Source organism: Manis javanica, chromosome 15 (assembly GCF_040802235.1).
Source record: "Manis javanica isolate MJ-LG chromosome 15, MJ_LKY, whole genome shotgun sequence".
Taxonomy (NCBI): Eukaryota; Metazoa; Chordata; class Mammalia; order Pholidota; family Manidae; genus Manis; species Manis javanica.
The window spans coordinates 66,167,784-66,183,534 of record NC_133170.1 but is presented as its reverse complement, the minus strand read 5'-3'; the positions used below and the strand labels follow the sequence as shown (position 1 = coordinate 66,183,534).

The following is a 15,751-nucleotide window of genomic DNA, read 5'->3' as shown; positions in this document are numbered from 1 at the left end:
TGCCAGGCAGGCCCAGGTGGTATCCAGGTGCTGGTGTGGCCCGGGGGGAGGGCACAGAGCCTGGGTGCTGAAGAGGCGGGGCCCAGCACTCACCTGCTTAGTGGGCTGCAGTGGGGCCTTCCTTGCCCCCTGGTCGTAGGCAGGCTGCGGGTCCTGCTCAGGGTCACCCGCCTCCAGGGGCTGTCCTCCTGTTTCAGGTCGCCCATTCTCACTTGGCTCTGCAGCTGGGCAGGTCTCTGACTCCCGAGGTTTCTTGACAAGGCGACGTTCCCATTTCTGCTTCCGCTCATGTGGCTTCAGGGCCATGTCCTTCTGTGGGTGAGGAAGGACAAAGCTGGTTACCTGGCAGTGACGCACAATTTTGGGTGCTATCCCACGAGTGACACCACATGAGACCACTCCATGCTCTTGGTAAGGCCCTGGGCATGAGACAGGGCCTACCTAGAGGTGCTGAGCCCGAGCAGACCGTAGGGCCAAGACTCACCTCGGGAAGGAGCCTCCACTCTGGGAAGCCACCTCTGAGAGGATGAAGGGATGTGGATGACAGCTGGGCCTGTCATATGGGGGTGTCAGAAAGGAGGATGTTGGAACAAAGTTGGTAGGGGATGAGCAAGTTTCCCAAGAGCCCAGGTGGCAATGGGAGCTCTGATCCTGGTCCTGGTGTGGAGCCTCACTCAAACTCTGTTAGCAAGAGCAGGCACCAAGAGTGACAGCTGTGCTGGCCTCAGTGAGGTATGCCCTTCCCAGAGTGCCCTGTGGATCCCTGGATGAAGGCCTGGTGAAGGCCCTCACCACAGCAGCTGATCATGGGTAGGGATGGTCCAGCTCCAGCTGCTTCTGTCCCCTGAGCTGCCTGTGGTTTATCCACCTGATTCCATGAAGCCTGGCAACCTGGAGCTGTGGAAACCCACCTTGGGAAAGCAGGTCTATCTCAGCCAGATGTGCAGACCTTCAGGGACCCCAGACCTCTTGCCTGGAACAGAGCCCTGTGTCCACTTGTTCCCAGCTGCACCTGGTGTTGGGAGCAGAGCCTGGCATGCAGTGAGTGTTTACAGTGCATGTTGCATGGATGTCAACAGTGGCAGCATGGTGTCTTGTGCCCAGGCCAGTGCCTGGCTGGAGCCTCAGAGGTCTCAGTCCCCCTGGAGGTGGGTAGGAAGGGCCAATGTCCCAGGCTGCCATGGTCCCCTGGCCTGGCAGTGGGAATATGGATGCATTGCTGGCCATGTGAGGTTATCCAGCTTAGGGCCAACATCCTCCTCAAGATGTTGCCCACACCCCTCCTCCTGCCTGGTGCAAGGGGTCCACAATTCCCATTAGTGTGAGGCACTGACAAGGTTGCCAGGCCAGAGTGGTCTTTCCAGGCACAGAAGTCCCCATGACTGCCTGCCACATGGACCCCTCAGCCTGGGCTGACTGTCTGCCTCATTCTGCAGCTGCACACAGAGCAGCAGTTCTCCTCCCTTCCAACGGTGGAACACTCCACACTCCCAGGATACTCCTGGGAGGGGCCCACACCCATGGTCACACTGCTCTGGGGCTCACAGCAAGATTCGGGGAGGATAGCTGCTCCCAACACTCACAAAGGGGCTTGGAGCACCCCTTGAACTCTGACACCACACCAAGGGCTGGCATGTGCACTCTCCAGCATGAGGAGGGAGGCATGTCCTGCATCTGTGCCTTCTCTCCAGTGCCCACTAAAGGCAGTGGGAAGAGAAAGAGCAGCAGGCCATGAGGATGCAGGTGGGGCACTTATCCTGGGTCATCTACAGTTAGAAACACTCCTGAGCCAAAGCTGTTCCCCAGCTGACGTCCCTCCCACAAATTGATGTCCTCCCAGCTTACGTCCCCACAGCCTGGAATTCAGGTCCCAACTGATGAACAGCTCAGCCCATGCCATGTGGCTCTGCCCAAAACTCCACAGGCTTCTGGCTGTACAGCAGGTAGAGCCCTCATTTCTTGGACATGGCACAGACCTTTCCTCATGCTCACCTGCTGGACTATGCGACCCTGGGACACCCTCAGGTCACCTGCAATTCTGCAGTCTCTCCTGGAACCTTGGTCAGAAGTCTCAGCCCACTGTGAACCCCTTAGAGCCCAGCTCATCTCAGCCACAGGGCAAATCCCCTATGTGCCCTCACAAGGGAGCCCCACTGACCCCAGGACTCCCCAGCCCCTGCCCAACAGGCTGATTCCAGGTCTTGTGTCTCCCCCAACCTCTGCATACACTGAAGTGGCAGTGAGCACCGACTGTATGCTTGCTCGGCTCCAAGCACAGGTGGTGGCTGGCTCACAAGGAAGCTAGCCCATCAGGTGAGTTGTCCTGATACCCACAGATAGGAGGGTAACAGGCAGGGAAGCCCAAGGGAAGGGCCACTTCAGAGGTGCTTGGGATAGACCCTTGGGCAGGGCTTAGGGATCCTCCCACTGGGGAACAGTGCCAGTCAGGAGGGAGGCTCCATTGGGCAGCACCTGCCTCCACAAGCAGCCACAGGCTTCCCTGAGGAAGGAAGCCAAGGCTGTCCCTCCAATGACGAGATCATCTTTGTGAAGATGGTGGCTCGATCCCCACGTGACACCTAGAGACCCCCCCAAATGTGAATGCCGTCCCCATGGGCTAGATGATGCCTCAGGCCTCCTGCCTTGGGCAGCCTGCCTGCCACCAGGGTGGTGCCAGAGCTCCTACTTGAGCACCTGTCACCTCAGGACCTCAATGCCCACCCTCATCATGATGCAGAGGGTGGATCTAGCAGTCAAGAGTCCCACAGAGCTGGTGCTGAGAAAGACCTCAGGCAACAGGCTGTGAGGGGCGCACTGGTCAGCACCCTCAAGAGAATGAACCGTAGGATGCACAGATAGTTATGGAGGCTGAGACGTGCCAGGTCTGCTGCAGGCAAGTCTGTGGCAGTGGAATGTGGGCCCCTCAGGCTGGAGGGGCTCTGCCTTTGTTCCATCCAGGCCTTTACTGCTCGTGAGGACCACTAGCTTTACTCTGTCCAGATTCACATGCCACCTGTCCAGGATGCCCAGCACATGGCCAGAACCATGTTGACCAGGTGCCTGGGCCCCACCACTCAGCCTAGGTGTGTGCAGCAGTCCCATGCTGGCAGGTGCAGATGCACCTGAAACATCATGCACACAGGTGGGACACCCTGCCCTACACACACTCCCAAAGCTTGCTCATATCTGTGCACGCAGGCACTCACACATGTGCACATGCTCACACAAGCACTCTTGCATGTGTCCACATGTCCACAGCACATCCTCACTCATACACACGCACACACATGTGGTCCCCACAGTTTGGGCAGTGGGCCATGGGAAGCCCTGAGCAGGACAAGTATCTCTCTTCCATTGTGCATGCCCTGGCCTCCCGTGCCACACACATGTGCACCCATCTCCGGCTACCCAGACCTTCCTGCTGCCACTAAAGTGTCAAATTACCTCTCCCCAGCTCCCTGTAGACCACCTCCTCCAGGATGGGTCAGTGCCCTGTCACCGTGTGACCCAACTCTAGGATGGGCACTCCCTGAGTTTCTGTGGGCGAGTCAGCTTTTTATAGGGCCTTGTTCCAAACAGGAGCAGGAACCACTTCTAGGGCTGTCTAGGACCACTTCTGACCCAAATGAGTAAAATTACAGGAACCATTGTTTCTAGTTGGGAGATGGGATGACCTCTGAACTTTCCCATCTGAGCTCTGTCTACGTGTGTATGATCAAAGGAACAAGCTAGCATCTCACTACAGTTGTGAACCCCACAGGAACAGCCTGCTCCCAGGGAAACCCAGTTGGGCTGGGATCCGTCCTTCCCAAGAGCACTTGTGAACAAAATACACAAAATGGGCAGATGGATGGGAGGGCAGCAAGCACGCTGCAACCCAGCTGCAGGCCTGGCTGGTGGGCATGCACACAGCCCCTGCCTGCAGGTTTGCTCTGGCCCCTCTGAAGGTTCTGGGGATCCCAGGCCACCTCTCCAGACACACACCCAGGCGCTGCATTGTTCATGTGGTGGAAAGGACACATTTGTCAATCACAAATTGTTCAAATTCATCACATGTTCTACAAACTTGTTTTGGCATTTCTTTGTTTAAAAAAACACACAAAAATCAGGAAACAGACAGTTAGAACTCTTGAAACATCAGTGCCTGAGCCTCTTCCCTGGCCTGGACTTGGTCCAACTCTGGCCTGGTCATGGAGCACACTCCTGCCTTGGTGGCCAGTGAGCTCCAGGGCAGGAACTCAGGCATCTGGAAGGGGTCAGGGGAATAGGGAAGCTGCCTGTCCCTACCCTTCTGCGAGTGAACCAGTGCATAGCAGGTGAGACCCTGTGAAGGTAGAGGAGACAATGAGACCAAAGGCCCTCTTCTCTTGGGGCAGCACCAGGTCCAGTAGTGCTGCTCCCACTCCAGCCTCTGCCCACCCTGAGAAAGGCCTGTGCATACCTGTGAGCACACACAGAGCCCCACCCCCAGAACCCATGCCCACACAGAGGGGCCCTCCACAGTGGGTGGCGCAGGCACAGGGGTGAGGACCTGGGGGCAATAACCCTGCATGAAGTCCCCAGTACTCCTAGCCATGGCCAGGCCCCCAGGCCCTCCTGGACCACTGGGTGGGGTACACCCTGCCATGAAGTCACTAGCTGGGTTTCCCTGTAGCAACATTATGGGACCATGTGCTCCCCTTAAGCTACCACTGTGCAGCACCTGTAGGACCCTAACTGCAGAATGCCGGCCAACATGGAGACTCGAAGTACTCAAACAGCATACAGACCCCATCCCCCCTGCTCAGAGGGGGCCAAGGCTGCTTGCCCCTGAGTCAGGCCCTCCCAGGCCCCCAGGCCCTGTAGGAAAAGGTGGGTGCCCCCTCTGATCCTGGAAATGCACCAAGTCCCTCCCCCAGCACCCAGGCCTCAGGGCCACACGGAGCCCCCCTCCAGTGCCAAGCAAGGGCACACTGGATGGCCCCCTTGGAGGTGGGAAGGCCTGTCCCAGCAGACAGCCCACATGAGAGCCCACCCCCCTCTACTTCCTACCCTGCATAGGAGGAAACCCATGCAGAAAGGCCAGGTCACCCCTGGGCAGGGCCAGGTCACCCCTGGGCAGGGCCAGGTCACCCCTGGGCAGGGCCAGGCCTGGAGCCTCTCCCCATCAGGGCCCCGCAGGGGCTGTGGGTGGCTGAGGCAGCCTGTCCCGGCAGCTCCTGGACCGCCATTCCTCAGCAGCCTTGTCAGCTCATGGGTCTGTTGGTCCAGGAACTGTGGCCAAATCCCAACACCACTCACTGGGCAGGCTACCATCCCACCTGGAAGCCCCCCAGCGATCTGCCCCAGGGCCTTGGCACAGCTATTCCCTCCACCCTGGCATCCATGTAGCTCACACTCCCTCCTCTACAAGTTTGACTCAAGCTTTCCACCCATTCTAAGTAAAATTACAGCCCTCACACCTGCCCAGCACTCCATTTGGCTGCAGCTTGCCCCTGAGGCAAGCACCACACATGCAGGTGCTCTTTCTATGTGGTCGAGGGAGTAAATGGTGCTTCCCCCTCAACTGAGTGACCAATTGTTCATTTGCTTGGGATGGAGAGGGTTTTCCAGATGTGGGATTAGTGTGACAACTGGAGAAGTCCCAGAGAAACTGGAGAGGCCCTGTGAACCACCACAGCACCCTTCCTTGTTTACAGACAACCAGAGTCAGCTGGAAACCAGGATGTGAGGGTCCTCTTCGTGGCCCAACTTGCTGTCCAGGGCTCCTGAATCCAGGTAGAGGCTGAATTGGACCTGGTCTGGGATGTTCCCACCACCCGGCTGCCTCTGCCCTGGGGAGAGGACCATGTCCAATCACCCCAGCCACAGAAAGAGACCAGGACCCTTCTCTCTGACTGCCCCCTCCTCAGCTCACATCCACCCCACACAGCCCTGACATTGCCTTCCCCCTGCCACCCCTCTATGTAAGGTGCTCCACTTATAGGCCCCCAACTTGTCACATCCTGCTGCTGCCGTGACTACTGGGTGGCCTACTGTCTTTGAGGACCGTCCCAAGAAGGCCCACTGATGTATGAGCTGCTCCGGAAGCTTCTGGAACCTGCCTTGCAGCACCCTGGCCCCTCTGGGTTCATCTCCATCTGCCTCACTGCCTTCCTCCTCTGCCCCCAAGTACCCACCCACAGTGTGCTCTGGGCACCCTGGAGCGCCTGATTGCAGACGAGGCAGCACAGCTGGAGGGGGCAAGTGGTCAATGACAGGAGTCTAGGAAGCAGGCTGGGAGCCGCAGAGTTCCCAGCATTCACGGCACGCCAAGTGGGAAGCCTCTCTGGGCCCTGTGCACTCACTCCTTCATGTGTCTGCGAAGTCCCGGCTGTATGCCAGGAGCCGGGTGCTGGTAGGGTGGAGAAGTGGACAGACAGACCCACCCCATGGCTGGGGACAAGTGAAATGTGATGTGATGATAGCGACAGGTGCTCTGGAGAAAGCAGAGGCACCTGGTGGGAGAGGAGGCATGAAGGTGGAAGAGGACAAGGCAGGGAGGTGGTCCCACACTGACCCTGTGCTCCCTGACCCACACTGGACTGGTGTGTAGTGTCCAAAGCAGCTGCCCTGACAACTAGGTTTTGTGATCAATCTCTGCCCAGGCCCCTCCCTACCTCTTGGCCTAGGACACCAGGAAAGGCATCAGAGCCGCGACCCTATGGCTGCCCCCGCTGCAGATCTGCTCAGGATCGCCAGCCTGGGAGCACCCCCCACCTCCCCTAGGGATCTGCACAGCTGCTGCTCAGCTGTCACTGGCAGTGGGAGCTCCTGGGGTCAACCAGCCTGCCCAATCCACCAGGGGACTGCCCAGGGAGGCCGGGAGTGGGGGCCGCTGTGGCCAAAGTCCCCTGTCCTCCTGTTCTGAGTGGGGCACAAAGAGAAAGAAGCCACCAGTCAGCTCAGAGAAGAGCTTCCAAGAGGAGGTGGGATGGGGGGCAGGCACTTTTACTCATCACCCTCATCCCCAGATGAGGAGAGCAAGGCCCAGGACTGTCTGAGCCCAGGGCTTCTGAGGCCGTGCTGAGGAAGAGGGAAATGGGTCTGAACCAGGCATCTGGCCAGGAGCGCTGTAAAAGACATGCTCTGAACTTGCTCCTAGGAGATGGGCAGAGCACTGGGCAGGGCCAGGCCTCAGGAAAATGTAGGTTCATTCCATGGGTGATGGGCAGGGCCCTGAGGACCTGGGCCAGGCAGAGATGTGATCTCAGGGACCTTATCCTGGAGCCAGGCTACATGCATTCCTATCTGACAAAGCCCTGCGGGGCTGTGGGTGGAGCTAAGTGCTGAGGACAAGCCATGCAGGATGTGGAAAAAGCACTGGCCGATGGTCAGCCAGAGGCCTGCAGGGTCTGGACCAGCATAGGGCACTGGGGCCGGGGATCAGAAGACAGCTTTGGTAGGTGAAGGCCAAGAGGTGATGGGCTCATGGCAGATGCTGAAGGTCCCTGGGGGACCCTGGCTCTCAAGGAGGGGCCATATGAGCATGAACAGCACCCCTTTAGTGTGTCTGAGGTGATGAGACATGTCAGATGCAAGGTGACCAGCAGCAGGGGTTGGGAAGAGGAGTCAGAATGCAGCTGATGGCCATGCAGGGCAGGGGCTCTCATGGAAGCTGTTCTGGACACCCCGCCAGAGATCCACCAGCCCACTGAATATCAGAGCCCATGAGGCCAACTTTCCACTCAGCATGAATCTGTGAGGTCACTTCTAAGGACATGAAAGGCAGGGTGGCCAGACTCGAGGCCTGAGGTGAAGCTCAGAGCACAGAAGAGAGCCCTGCCACTCTCTGGGCACCACAGTCATCAACGCAAGCCACCTGAGGTGCACATGCCTGGTCCCAGTCCTGCTCTGCCACTGCCAACCACGTAGACGTGAGAAGGACTGAACCCCTGGACCTCAGTTTTGTCTACACAGTGGGAACAGCACCTGCCTCAGGGGCTTGCCTGGTGTGGAGACATCACATGTCTGCCCTGCCCCTGCCCCTGGCCAGTGTTGCTCCTCTTCCCATGACTTCTGGCATCACCATAGATCAGACCAGCTCTGGCCTCCTACTCCACCCAGCATGGGGGATGAGCACCTTCAAAAAGGCTGCTCTGTTCCCCACAACAAGCTGACACCAAGCTCTCATGAGAACCTCCCTCTGGGGCCCATAGGTACCCACCACCTGTGTGGGATCCATAGGGCAGTACCCCCCAAACAGTGGCTCCTAGGGGGCCTAGTTGAGTCTGAGCTGGGTGGCCAGAGGGGCACAGACATGTCTCACCAGGCCAGGCCAGCCTCGGATGTTCTGCTGGGGTCCCTCCCCATGTACATACGTGTCATGTACATATGTGTATACACAAACACCCCAAAAGCGTGCACACATACACTGTGACTGGGAAGTGGGGGGCAGGGTGGTCTACACTGCCTGGGGCTGGGCACCAGGGTCAGGGTCAGGATCAGCTCTCCTCACATGCAGCTTCCAACAGAAGCTGGGCAAGCACAGTGCCCTAGGAAATGGACAAAACTGGGAATTCACTGGCAAGTTTTCTTTCTCCAGCTACTTGGGTACACCGGTGCACAGAGGGACAATCCCCATAAGGAACTGGAACCAACTATCACACTGGCCCCAAGTCCCCAAAGCACCTGAGTCCATGTGGACTTCAGATTCCAGGTTCTGAGAGCACCTTGGGAGCCCTCAGTGTGACCACCCACCGCCTGGCCCAGCCACCCTCTGCCAGTGGCCCAGCATCCCAACCCGAAAGAAAGCACTGCCTCTCTGGCTGGTCACTGCCAGGTGCCTCCGCAGAACCCACCTGGACGCCCAGCCAGGTCCTCCCAGGCAATCTCTGGTCTCATTACCCATTTGTCTCCTCCGCCTAGAGCACATGGCCTGGCATACAGAGGTGCTCAGTAAATGCTCAGTGAGTCGGAGAAGCAGAATGGATTGAAGCACTCCCTGCTGGCCAACAGTCACTTCCAGGGGCCCACAGCCCCACACGTGAGCCTGGCCTGGCCTGCTCCAGCACCACCACAGTCTGACCCCAGCGAGGAGAGGGAAGAGACACCGCCCTGAGCAGTGCTGCAGGAGGGGCAGCCGAGGGCCAAATGAGGGAGGCCCCTAGAGGCTGTGCCCTCAGGTCGGCTGCAAGGGCCTCTCAGCAGAGTGTGGGTGGTGTGACCATGACAAGGCACCTCCATCCTGTCCCTGACCAGCTGTCCTTCCACCGAGGGAGTAGCAGAGTCCCAGTGCCTCAGTTTCCCCATTCCCACAGGGCTGACCATGGCTCCGCCTCATGGAGCTCCTTGGAGCAGGTAAACCACACAAGTCAAGGCCAGGATGGTGGTAGCCCCCAGCAGGCCCTTGCTGCCCCTGACCATGACGATGCCCGCACCGTGGCATGGAAGGCTTCCAGACCCCATCTTCCTCCTCCAAAAGGCACCCAAACAGATCAGAGCAGGGCCCAAAGCCTCTCCCCCTGCCAGCCCACAGGCAGCCTTCTCATCAGCTCCATCTCAAGTTGGCCTGTGTGGTGTCTGCCCTGCTGACCCTGCTTCCAGCTGGTCCCCTCATTACCTACCCCCACCATAGCTGACTCAGGTCTCCAACTGGCCACCAACAAACTGGGCTGGAATAACAGGACTCCAAGGGTTCTTTCCAAGCATGGGGAGGAACTGACAATTCCAGCCACTGTTCCAGAGCACAGGAAAAAATGCAGCAGAACGAGCAAGTAGACTAATCTTACTTAGGAATTTGGTGCCAAAAGTCCCAACCGAAGTATCAGCAGAGCAACCTGAAATGAGACTCCACCAGCATGACTGGCAGGGCTGGTTCCAGAATTTAGCGACAGCCAGACATCACCGGGTCCAGAGGAAGGAAACAATCTTCATCACATGGGGTTTAAGGACCACTACCCTTCGGATGCTGGCCCAGACATTGCATGGGCAGGACTAGCCTCCACGTGGAGGATGCATGCAGCCAGGCTGAGTCGAGGGAAAGCAGAGACCTCCCAGAGGGAACAGGGTGCCCCACGGTGCTTGGAAGTGCTGATAAGACATCTCAAGACAGGGCAGCTACAACACTGGGGTTCCCAGCAGATGCCATGGTGGCCAGCAGGAAACAGAGCCGATAAGGGAATTCCACAAACTGCCCAGGGGCAAACGAGAGGTGGAACATGGCTTTCTTATATACACAGCAACAGCCGGTCAGAAAACACAGCGACCAAGGTGGAAGGAAGGCGGGACAAGTCCACGAAATGCAGAGACCCTCAGCAGGAAAAGCCTTCATGCTTACCAACCCCTCGACAGACAGCACATGTAGGAAGCCCCCGGCCACACAGAAGCCAGCACCAGGTCTATGACGTCCCCTCTGGAAACATGTACATGCTACAAGGAGGTTCTGGGTTGGGAGAGATCAAGCTGACACCATCAAGTCCTCATGGGGGAAGACAACAGACAGAGGGTAAGACCTGCTGCGAAAAGAGGGCTGGGAAAACAAGCCAGGAGGGGCCAGTGGTGGCCTTACATGGGGGTCTCCCATGGTCACAGACTCAGTGGGGCCACAGAGGGTCATGTCTAACCCCAGTCTGTGGGAGATGTGAGAGCAAGTCACTGACACCTGGGGAAAGAACCTTCCAGGTGGGAGGCAGAGCAGATGGCAAGGACTGGAAGGTCCCCCTGTGTGTCCCAGGGTCAGGGAGGGCAGGTGTGGCTGAAGCTGCATCAGTGAAGGCAGGGGTGGGGCATGGAGAACCACAGTAAAGGCGGGGTTACTGAATTGGAAGCTCAGAGCAGAGAAGTGGCTGGAGGGTGGGGACATGGGCCAGCTCAGTGAGCGCTCGAGTGTGTGCTGCCTGCCTGCTGCAGTGGGAGGGTGGTGGTGACTGTCCTGCTGCAGCAGGCCTAACACAGCGGATGGAGGAAGTGAGGTCCTTCCGGGAGCTCCAGGCGGGGCTTCACTGCATGTGTCCAAGGGACCAGGTGCAGGCCTGCCCTCTTTGCTGTCCAAGTGTCGGACACCAGCCAAGGAGAGATCCAAAGAGTTGCTGCCACAGATGGGGTCTGGGCAGGCTGGACAGATCAGGGCCAAGTGTGCAAGCAGGAGACACAGCAGCTGATAGAAACAGAGGAGGGGGACTGAGACCCCCTCAGGCCTGTAGCACACAGACATGCAGGGGGGTTTACACACGTACCCAGGCAGGGCTCCACCACATACACATGCACACACACACAAGCTTACATGTACCTGGGACATGGACCCACCACCACACACAGCATGTACATGCACACACTGTGGACCCAAAACTGTCCAGAAACTCAGAGAAGAGGTAGATGGAAGATGGGATATGGCCTGCCATGGGGGACGCCCCCTGTGGCCTGTGCCACACCTCCTGGGCAAACCCAACTCACAGGAATGTGAGGCTTGACTGCTGCAGGGCATGCTGCTCTGCCCCCCTGGCACGCTCCCTGGGCCAGTGTGCCCTTCAGATGCTCAGCAGGAGAGCAGAAGTCAGCAGCCCCACATGGCCTTGCAGATGCTGGGGCACAGTGTGGGTGGATAGACAGAGAAACTGAGGCCTGGAGGCCAGTGGTAGTGTGCACATAACCCCCAGCCATGGAGAGCAGGGGAGTGGGCTTAGGTGATGGGAGCCAAGAGACAGCCCCTGCCCACCTGCGTGGGGCTTGAGACCTTCACGAGTGCCTGGGGCAGGCAGGAACAATGAGCCAGCCAGCAGATTCGGAGTCACCATCCATCCAAACCATGGCTGCCTCGACCTCTCTGTGCTACCCTGTGTGAGCCCTTGCCCTGCATCCCCACAGCGCACAAGGCATGTGCAGAGACAGCGGGTGATGCAGCAGACCTCTCCCAGCCTGTGTGCTGCTGCCCTGGGGCAGTAGACACCCATGTGGGCTGGCGGTGCACCAGACACACACACACACACACACACACACACACACACACACACACACACACACACACACACACACACACACACACACACACTTTGCCCTCTGGCTGGCGCGCGCGCACACACACACACACACACACACTTTGCCCTCTGGTTGGCGCGCACACACACACACACACACACACACACACACACACACTTTGCCCTCTGGCTGCTCTTGGAGCAGCTCCCCACAGTGGGCCCCCTGGGGGAAGCAGAATCAAGTCGATGCCATCCTAGGTCCCAGACCTGTTGTATGCCCCTCCTGTGACTGCAGGAAAGCCTTCCCCCTCTCTCCCTCAGTTTCCCCAACTGAAGGGAGGGAGGAAGCCTGGACGAGGTGCTCTGACAGGGGGGCTCAGACACTCTCCAAGTTAAAACCTTCTCCTGCCACCAGCTCTCCTCACTGAGCCCAGTTGTCTGTGTGCTCAGACTCCCCCCTTGTCGGAGGGATGGGCCAGACCACACCCTCACAGGCAGCACTGACAGCATGGGCTTCTGCACAAGTACTAGTGGAGCCACATCCCTGCTCCCCATACTCCTGGACCTGAGCTCCCACAGCCAGCACAAGTCGTGTGCCCCTCACGCCTGGGGGATGGCAAACCTGGCTCACACACAGAGAGACCACCACTACTGCCTCCCACACAGCCCCACACAGACAACCCCACCCCACAGGCCATGTCCAGACCTGCAACAGGTGCCCCTGCCTGTCAGGAGTCAGGCTGCCTCCACTACTTGCCAAGAGTCATGTCCCTGGCCAGAGCCCGTCTGTGGCTGGTAAGAGCTCAGGTCTTTTCAGCAGACATTCACAGCACCCCTGGACAGAACCAAAGGATGGGAGCTGGACTGCCCACAGGCACTCACCTGCTAGAGTGGCTGCAGGAGGCCGGAGCATGGTTTCTCAAGCCTGACTGCACGGAGGTCATGTGTGGTTTTAGGCGTACCTTTTGTGGATTATCAAAGTAACATGTTCTAATCAGTGTAGATAACAGGAGAACTGGAGAAAGGAAGTCACCTGTCATATGTCACAGCTAGAATTCTGGGTGTTCCCTTTCCATCCTTTTTTCCAGGCACACACCTCCCAGATTGCATATATGTGGGGAATAAGGCCTTCCTTCTAGCAAGAAAGGAAAGGCACAAGACTGCACATCTGTGTGGTTATATTTGTATAAGGTGCCCTGGAGAGGCCAGGAGTTGGCCAGAGTAGTCACTGGAGAAGGCTGTAGTTGGAGCTGAAACTTTTTTCAGGATATACCTTTCTTAAAGCTTGATTTCTGAATCAACACTCCAGCTGGAAGTGTTCTGCTGTTTGAAAGCGAGTTAACAAAGAATCACAGGGACACCAAACCAGAAGGATGGCTCTCACTGGAGCTAGCAGCATAGAGGAGGTCCTTTGAGTCAGGCACTGCACAGAGCATGGAAGAGAGAAGGGCCAGTGCACAGGGGCACAGGTACCCTGATGGAAAGCACTAGGAGGCACACAGTGGGTCTGCTGGGCTCCGCTCTGGCTCTGCCTGCAAGGTGGATCTCCCAGGAGACCAAGGGGCTGGGACCACATGCCTTCAGCCCTAGGGTAGCCTCTGCCACAGGGAGGAGGGGTCAGGAGTATCTGGGGCAGAAAGCTGTGGCACTGCCCCAGCCCTGCCCCCAAGGGCTTCCCCTCAACCTCTGGTCAACACACCAAGGGGCAGAGATGTCACAGGAACTAGAGGGACAGCAAGTGATGGCTGTCTAACCCAAATGTTCCCAGTCAGTGAGAATAGAGGTAAGGCAACCACTGTCACTCCTGAACCACAAGACAACTGTCCCACAGACACTTGGTCGCTGCCCCCAACCTGTTAAATGGAGAATCAGAAATCTGATGGGGTACCAGGGCTCCCATGTGTGACCCTTGCTGATCCCGTGGCCTCTGCACAGCCTCAGTTCAGACACCAGGCTCTGGCTATTCAACCCAGGACTCAGATGGAGACACCTCCATCCCCAGGGCGGAAGACACACCCTGAGCTAGGCCAGACATGAGTGCCTCCTCATCAGCCAACACCACCGCAGACACATTACAGAGCACCTACTGTGTCCACCACACTTAAGAGAAGTGGCCTATGATCTCTTTGAAGCCACCCAGGAGGCAGGGACTGGGTGTCCTTTGGGGGAAGACACAGGGCATGTGGTGGGGAGGGTCTGCCCAGGACACAGAAGAGTAGGGGGCCTGCCTGGGATGCAGGGAGGTTGGGAGGGAGGCTACATCCTCAGCACAAAGGTAAGGAGGACTCTCAGGACACTAGCACTGCTCTCTGCGAAGGTCCCACCTCTTGAGCTGGTCTAAACCTGATGTTTAGTTATTTAAGTTCCAGGGGTGGCAGCTCGTGTCTGACATGGAGGCCAAGACGGACTCCTGAGGGTGTAGCAGAGCTCTGAGACTGGGAGGAGTATGGCCTTGACACTCATGGCACTGGGCCTCAGTGTCCCTAACTGTGCAACAGGGACAAGCAGGCTCAGAACAGTGCTTGGGAAACTACACGTTCAATACACAACAGCTGTTGCGATCAATGTGATTATCAATTACCTGAACTCTGGGAGGAAAACCACTACACTTCTGCAAGAATGAGGCTAAGAGGGCCAATCCAGAAGTTATGACTTGTCCAGAAGCCCTGTACTTTCCAAGGCAGACAGACCCTTCCCTGGCTCAGAAAGGCAGAGAAATGCATGGAGTGGCCCTGGGGTGACGTGGCTGTGTGAATGCTACACAGAAAGCAGGCTCATTCTCCCTATGACCCGGCTGGGGCTGGTCTGAGGCTGCATAAGTCCCCCAAACCCAAGGCTGTGCTTTAGTGCCCCTGATGCAGGAGAGGTACAGTCAGGGTGGCGGTAGACCACTTCACTCTGGCACAGCATTCCCAAACCGTGGTTTCTCTGCTCACTGGTTCTGTCCATGAATGGGTTTGAGGCACTGGGACCCTGCAGACCCCACACAAGACAGATATGGGATCTCTTCCAGCTCATGTTTTGAAGGGGAGAATGCCAAGGCAGATGGAGTAAATCACAAGACAGCTTCAGAAAGAGAGCAGTAACTGACAGGAAGCAATGTATGTGAAATAACACTGGGAGATGGACAGCTGTGGGGAAGAAGGGACGGCTCTTCAAATGGTGTTGAGATGAAGGTGCCAAACAACAACCCAGAGCAAGTACGGAGGTCCTGAGGCAGCAGAACGCAAAGGGGCTGAATCCTGGTGTGAGGATGTTAGGTGGGAGAGGTCAATTGACAGGGAACCTGACAGGCTCTTGGAGAAGTCAGGGTTCTGCTTCCCCCGCCCTAGCAGGGCGGTTATACATATGGAAGTGGGTGGTGTAACCACCCTCAGAAACTAGGGGCAGGACATAGCTGTATGAAGGCATAAAACTTGGTCCTGGGGCTGCACTTCCCTAGGACAGACCATGGCGTGTGCCACCCTCCTCCCCAAAAATGTCTTAGTTAAGGAACCCTCAGGCCAAGAGCCATTTCAGGTCTCCCAGGTGTGCATGACAGAGGACCCCAGGGCTAAGTGGTTAGCACAAGTTCTGACACAGGTGCCCCACCTAAGTGCATCCACCTGTCCCTGGGCCACCAGCACTGACCCTGAGGCTCTCCATAGACCCAGTGGACCCCACCCCCAGGGAGAGGACTCACTGCAGGGGCCTGCAGGGATGGCACTTTCTCTTCCCATAGCTCAACTTCTGAGGCTGGGCAATATTGGGCCACTAGTCCCCAAGCCCCAAGAAAAGGATGGCGTACTATTAACTGAGTGATCTTGGGACCCCAAACC

General features: G+C 57.6%; 1 protein-coding gene across 9 annotated transcripts in view; it reads right to left on the bottom strand.

Moving 5' to 3' along the window:
• FBRSL1 (fibrosin like 1) overlaps positions 1–15,751 on the bottom strand; it is a 72,838-nt gene that overhangs the window by 55,902 nt on the left and 1,185 nt on the right. For all 9 annotated transcript variants that reach the window (XM_037014051.2, XM_037014045.2, XM_037014043.2 and 6 more), the window contains exon 2: positions 94–312. In XM_037014051.2, coding sequence (XP_036869946.1) covers positions 94–312 — 219 coding nt within the window. The remainder of the gene's footprint in view (positions 1–93; positions 313–15,751) is intronic.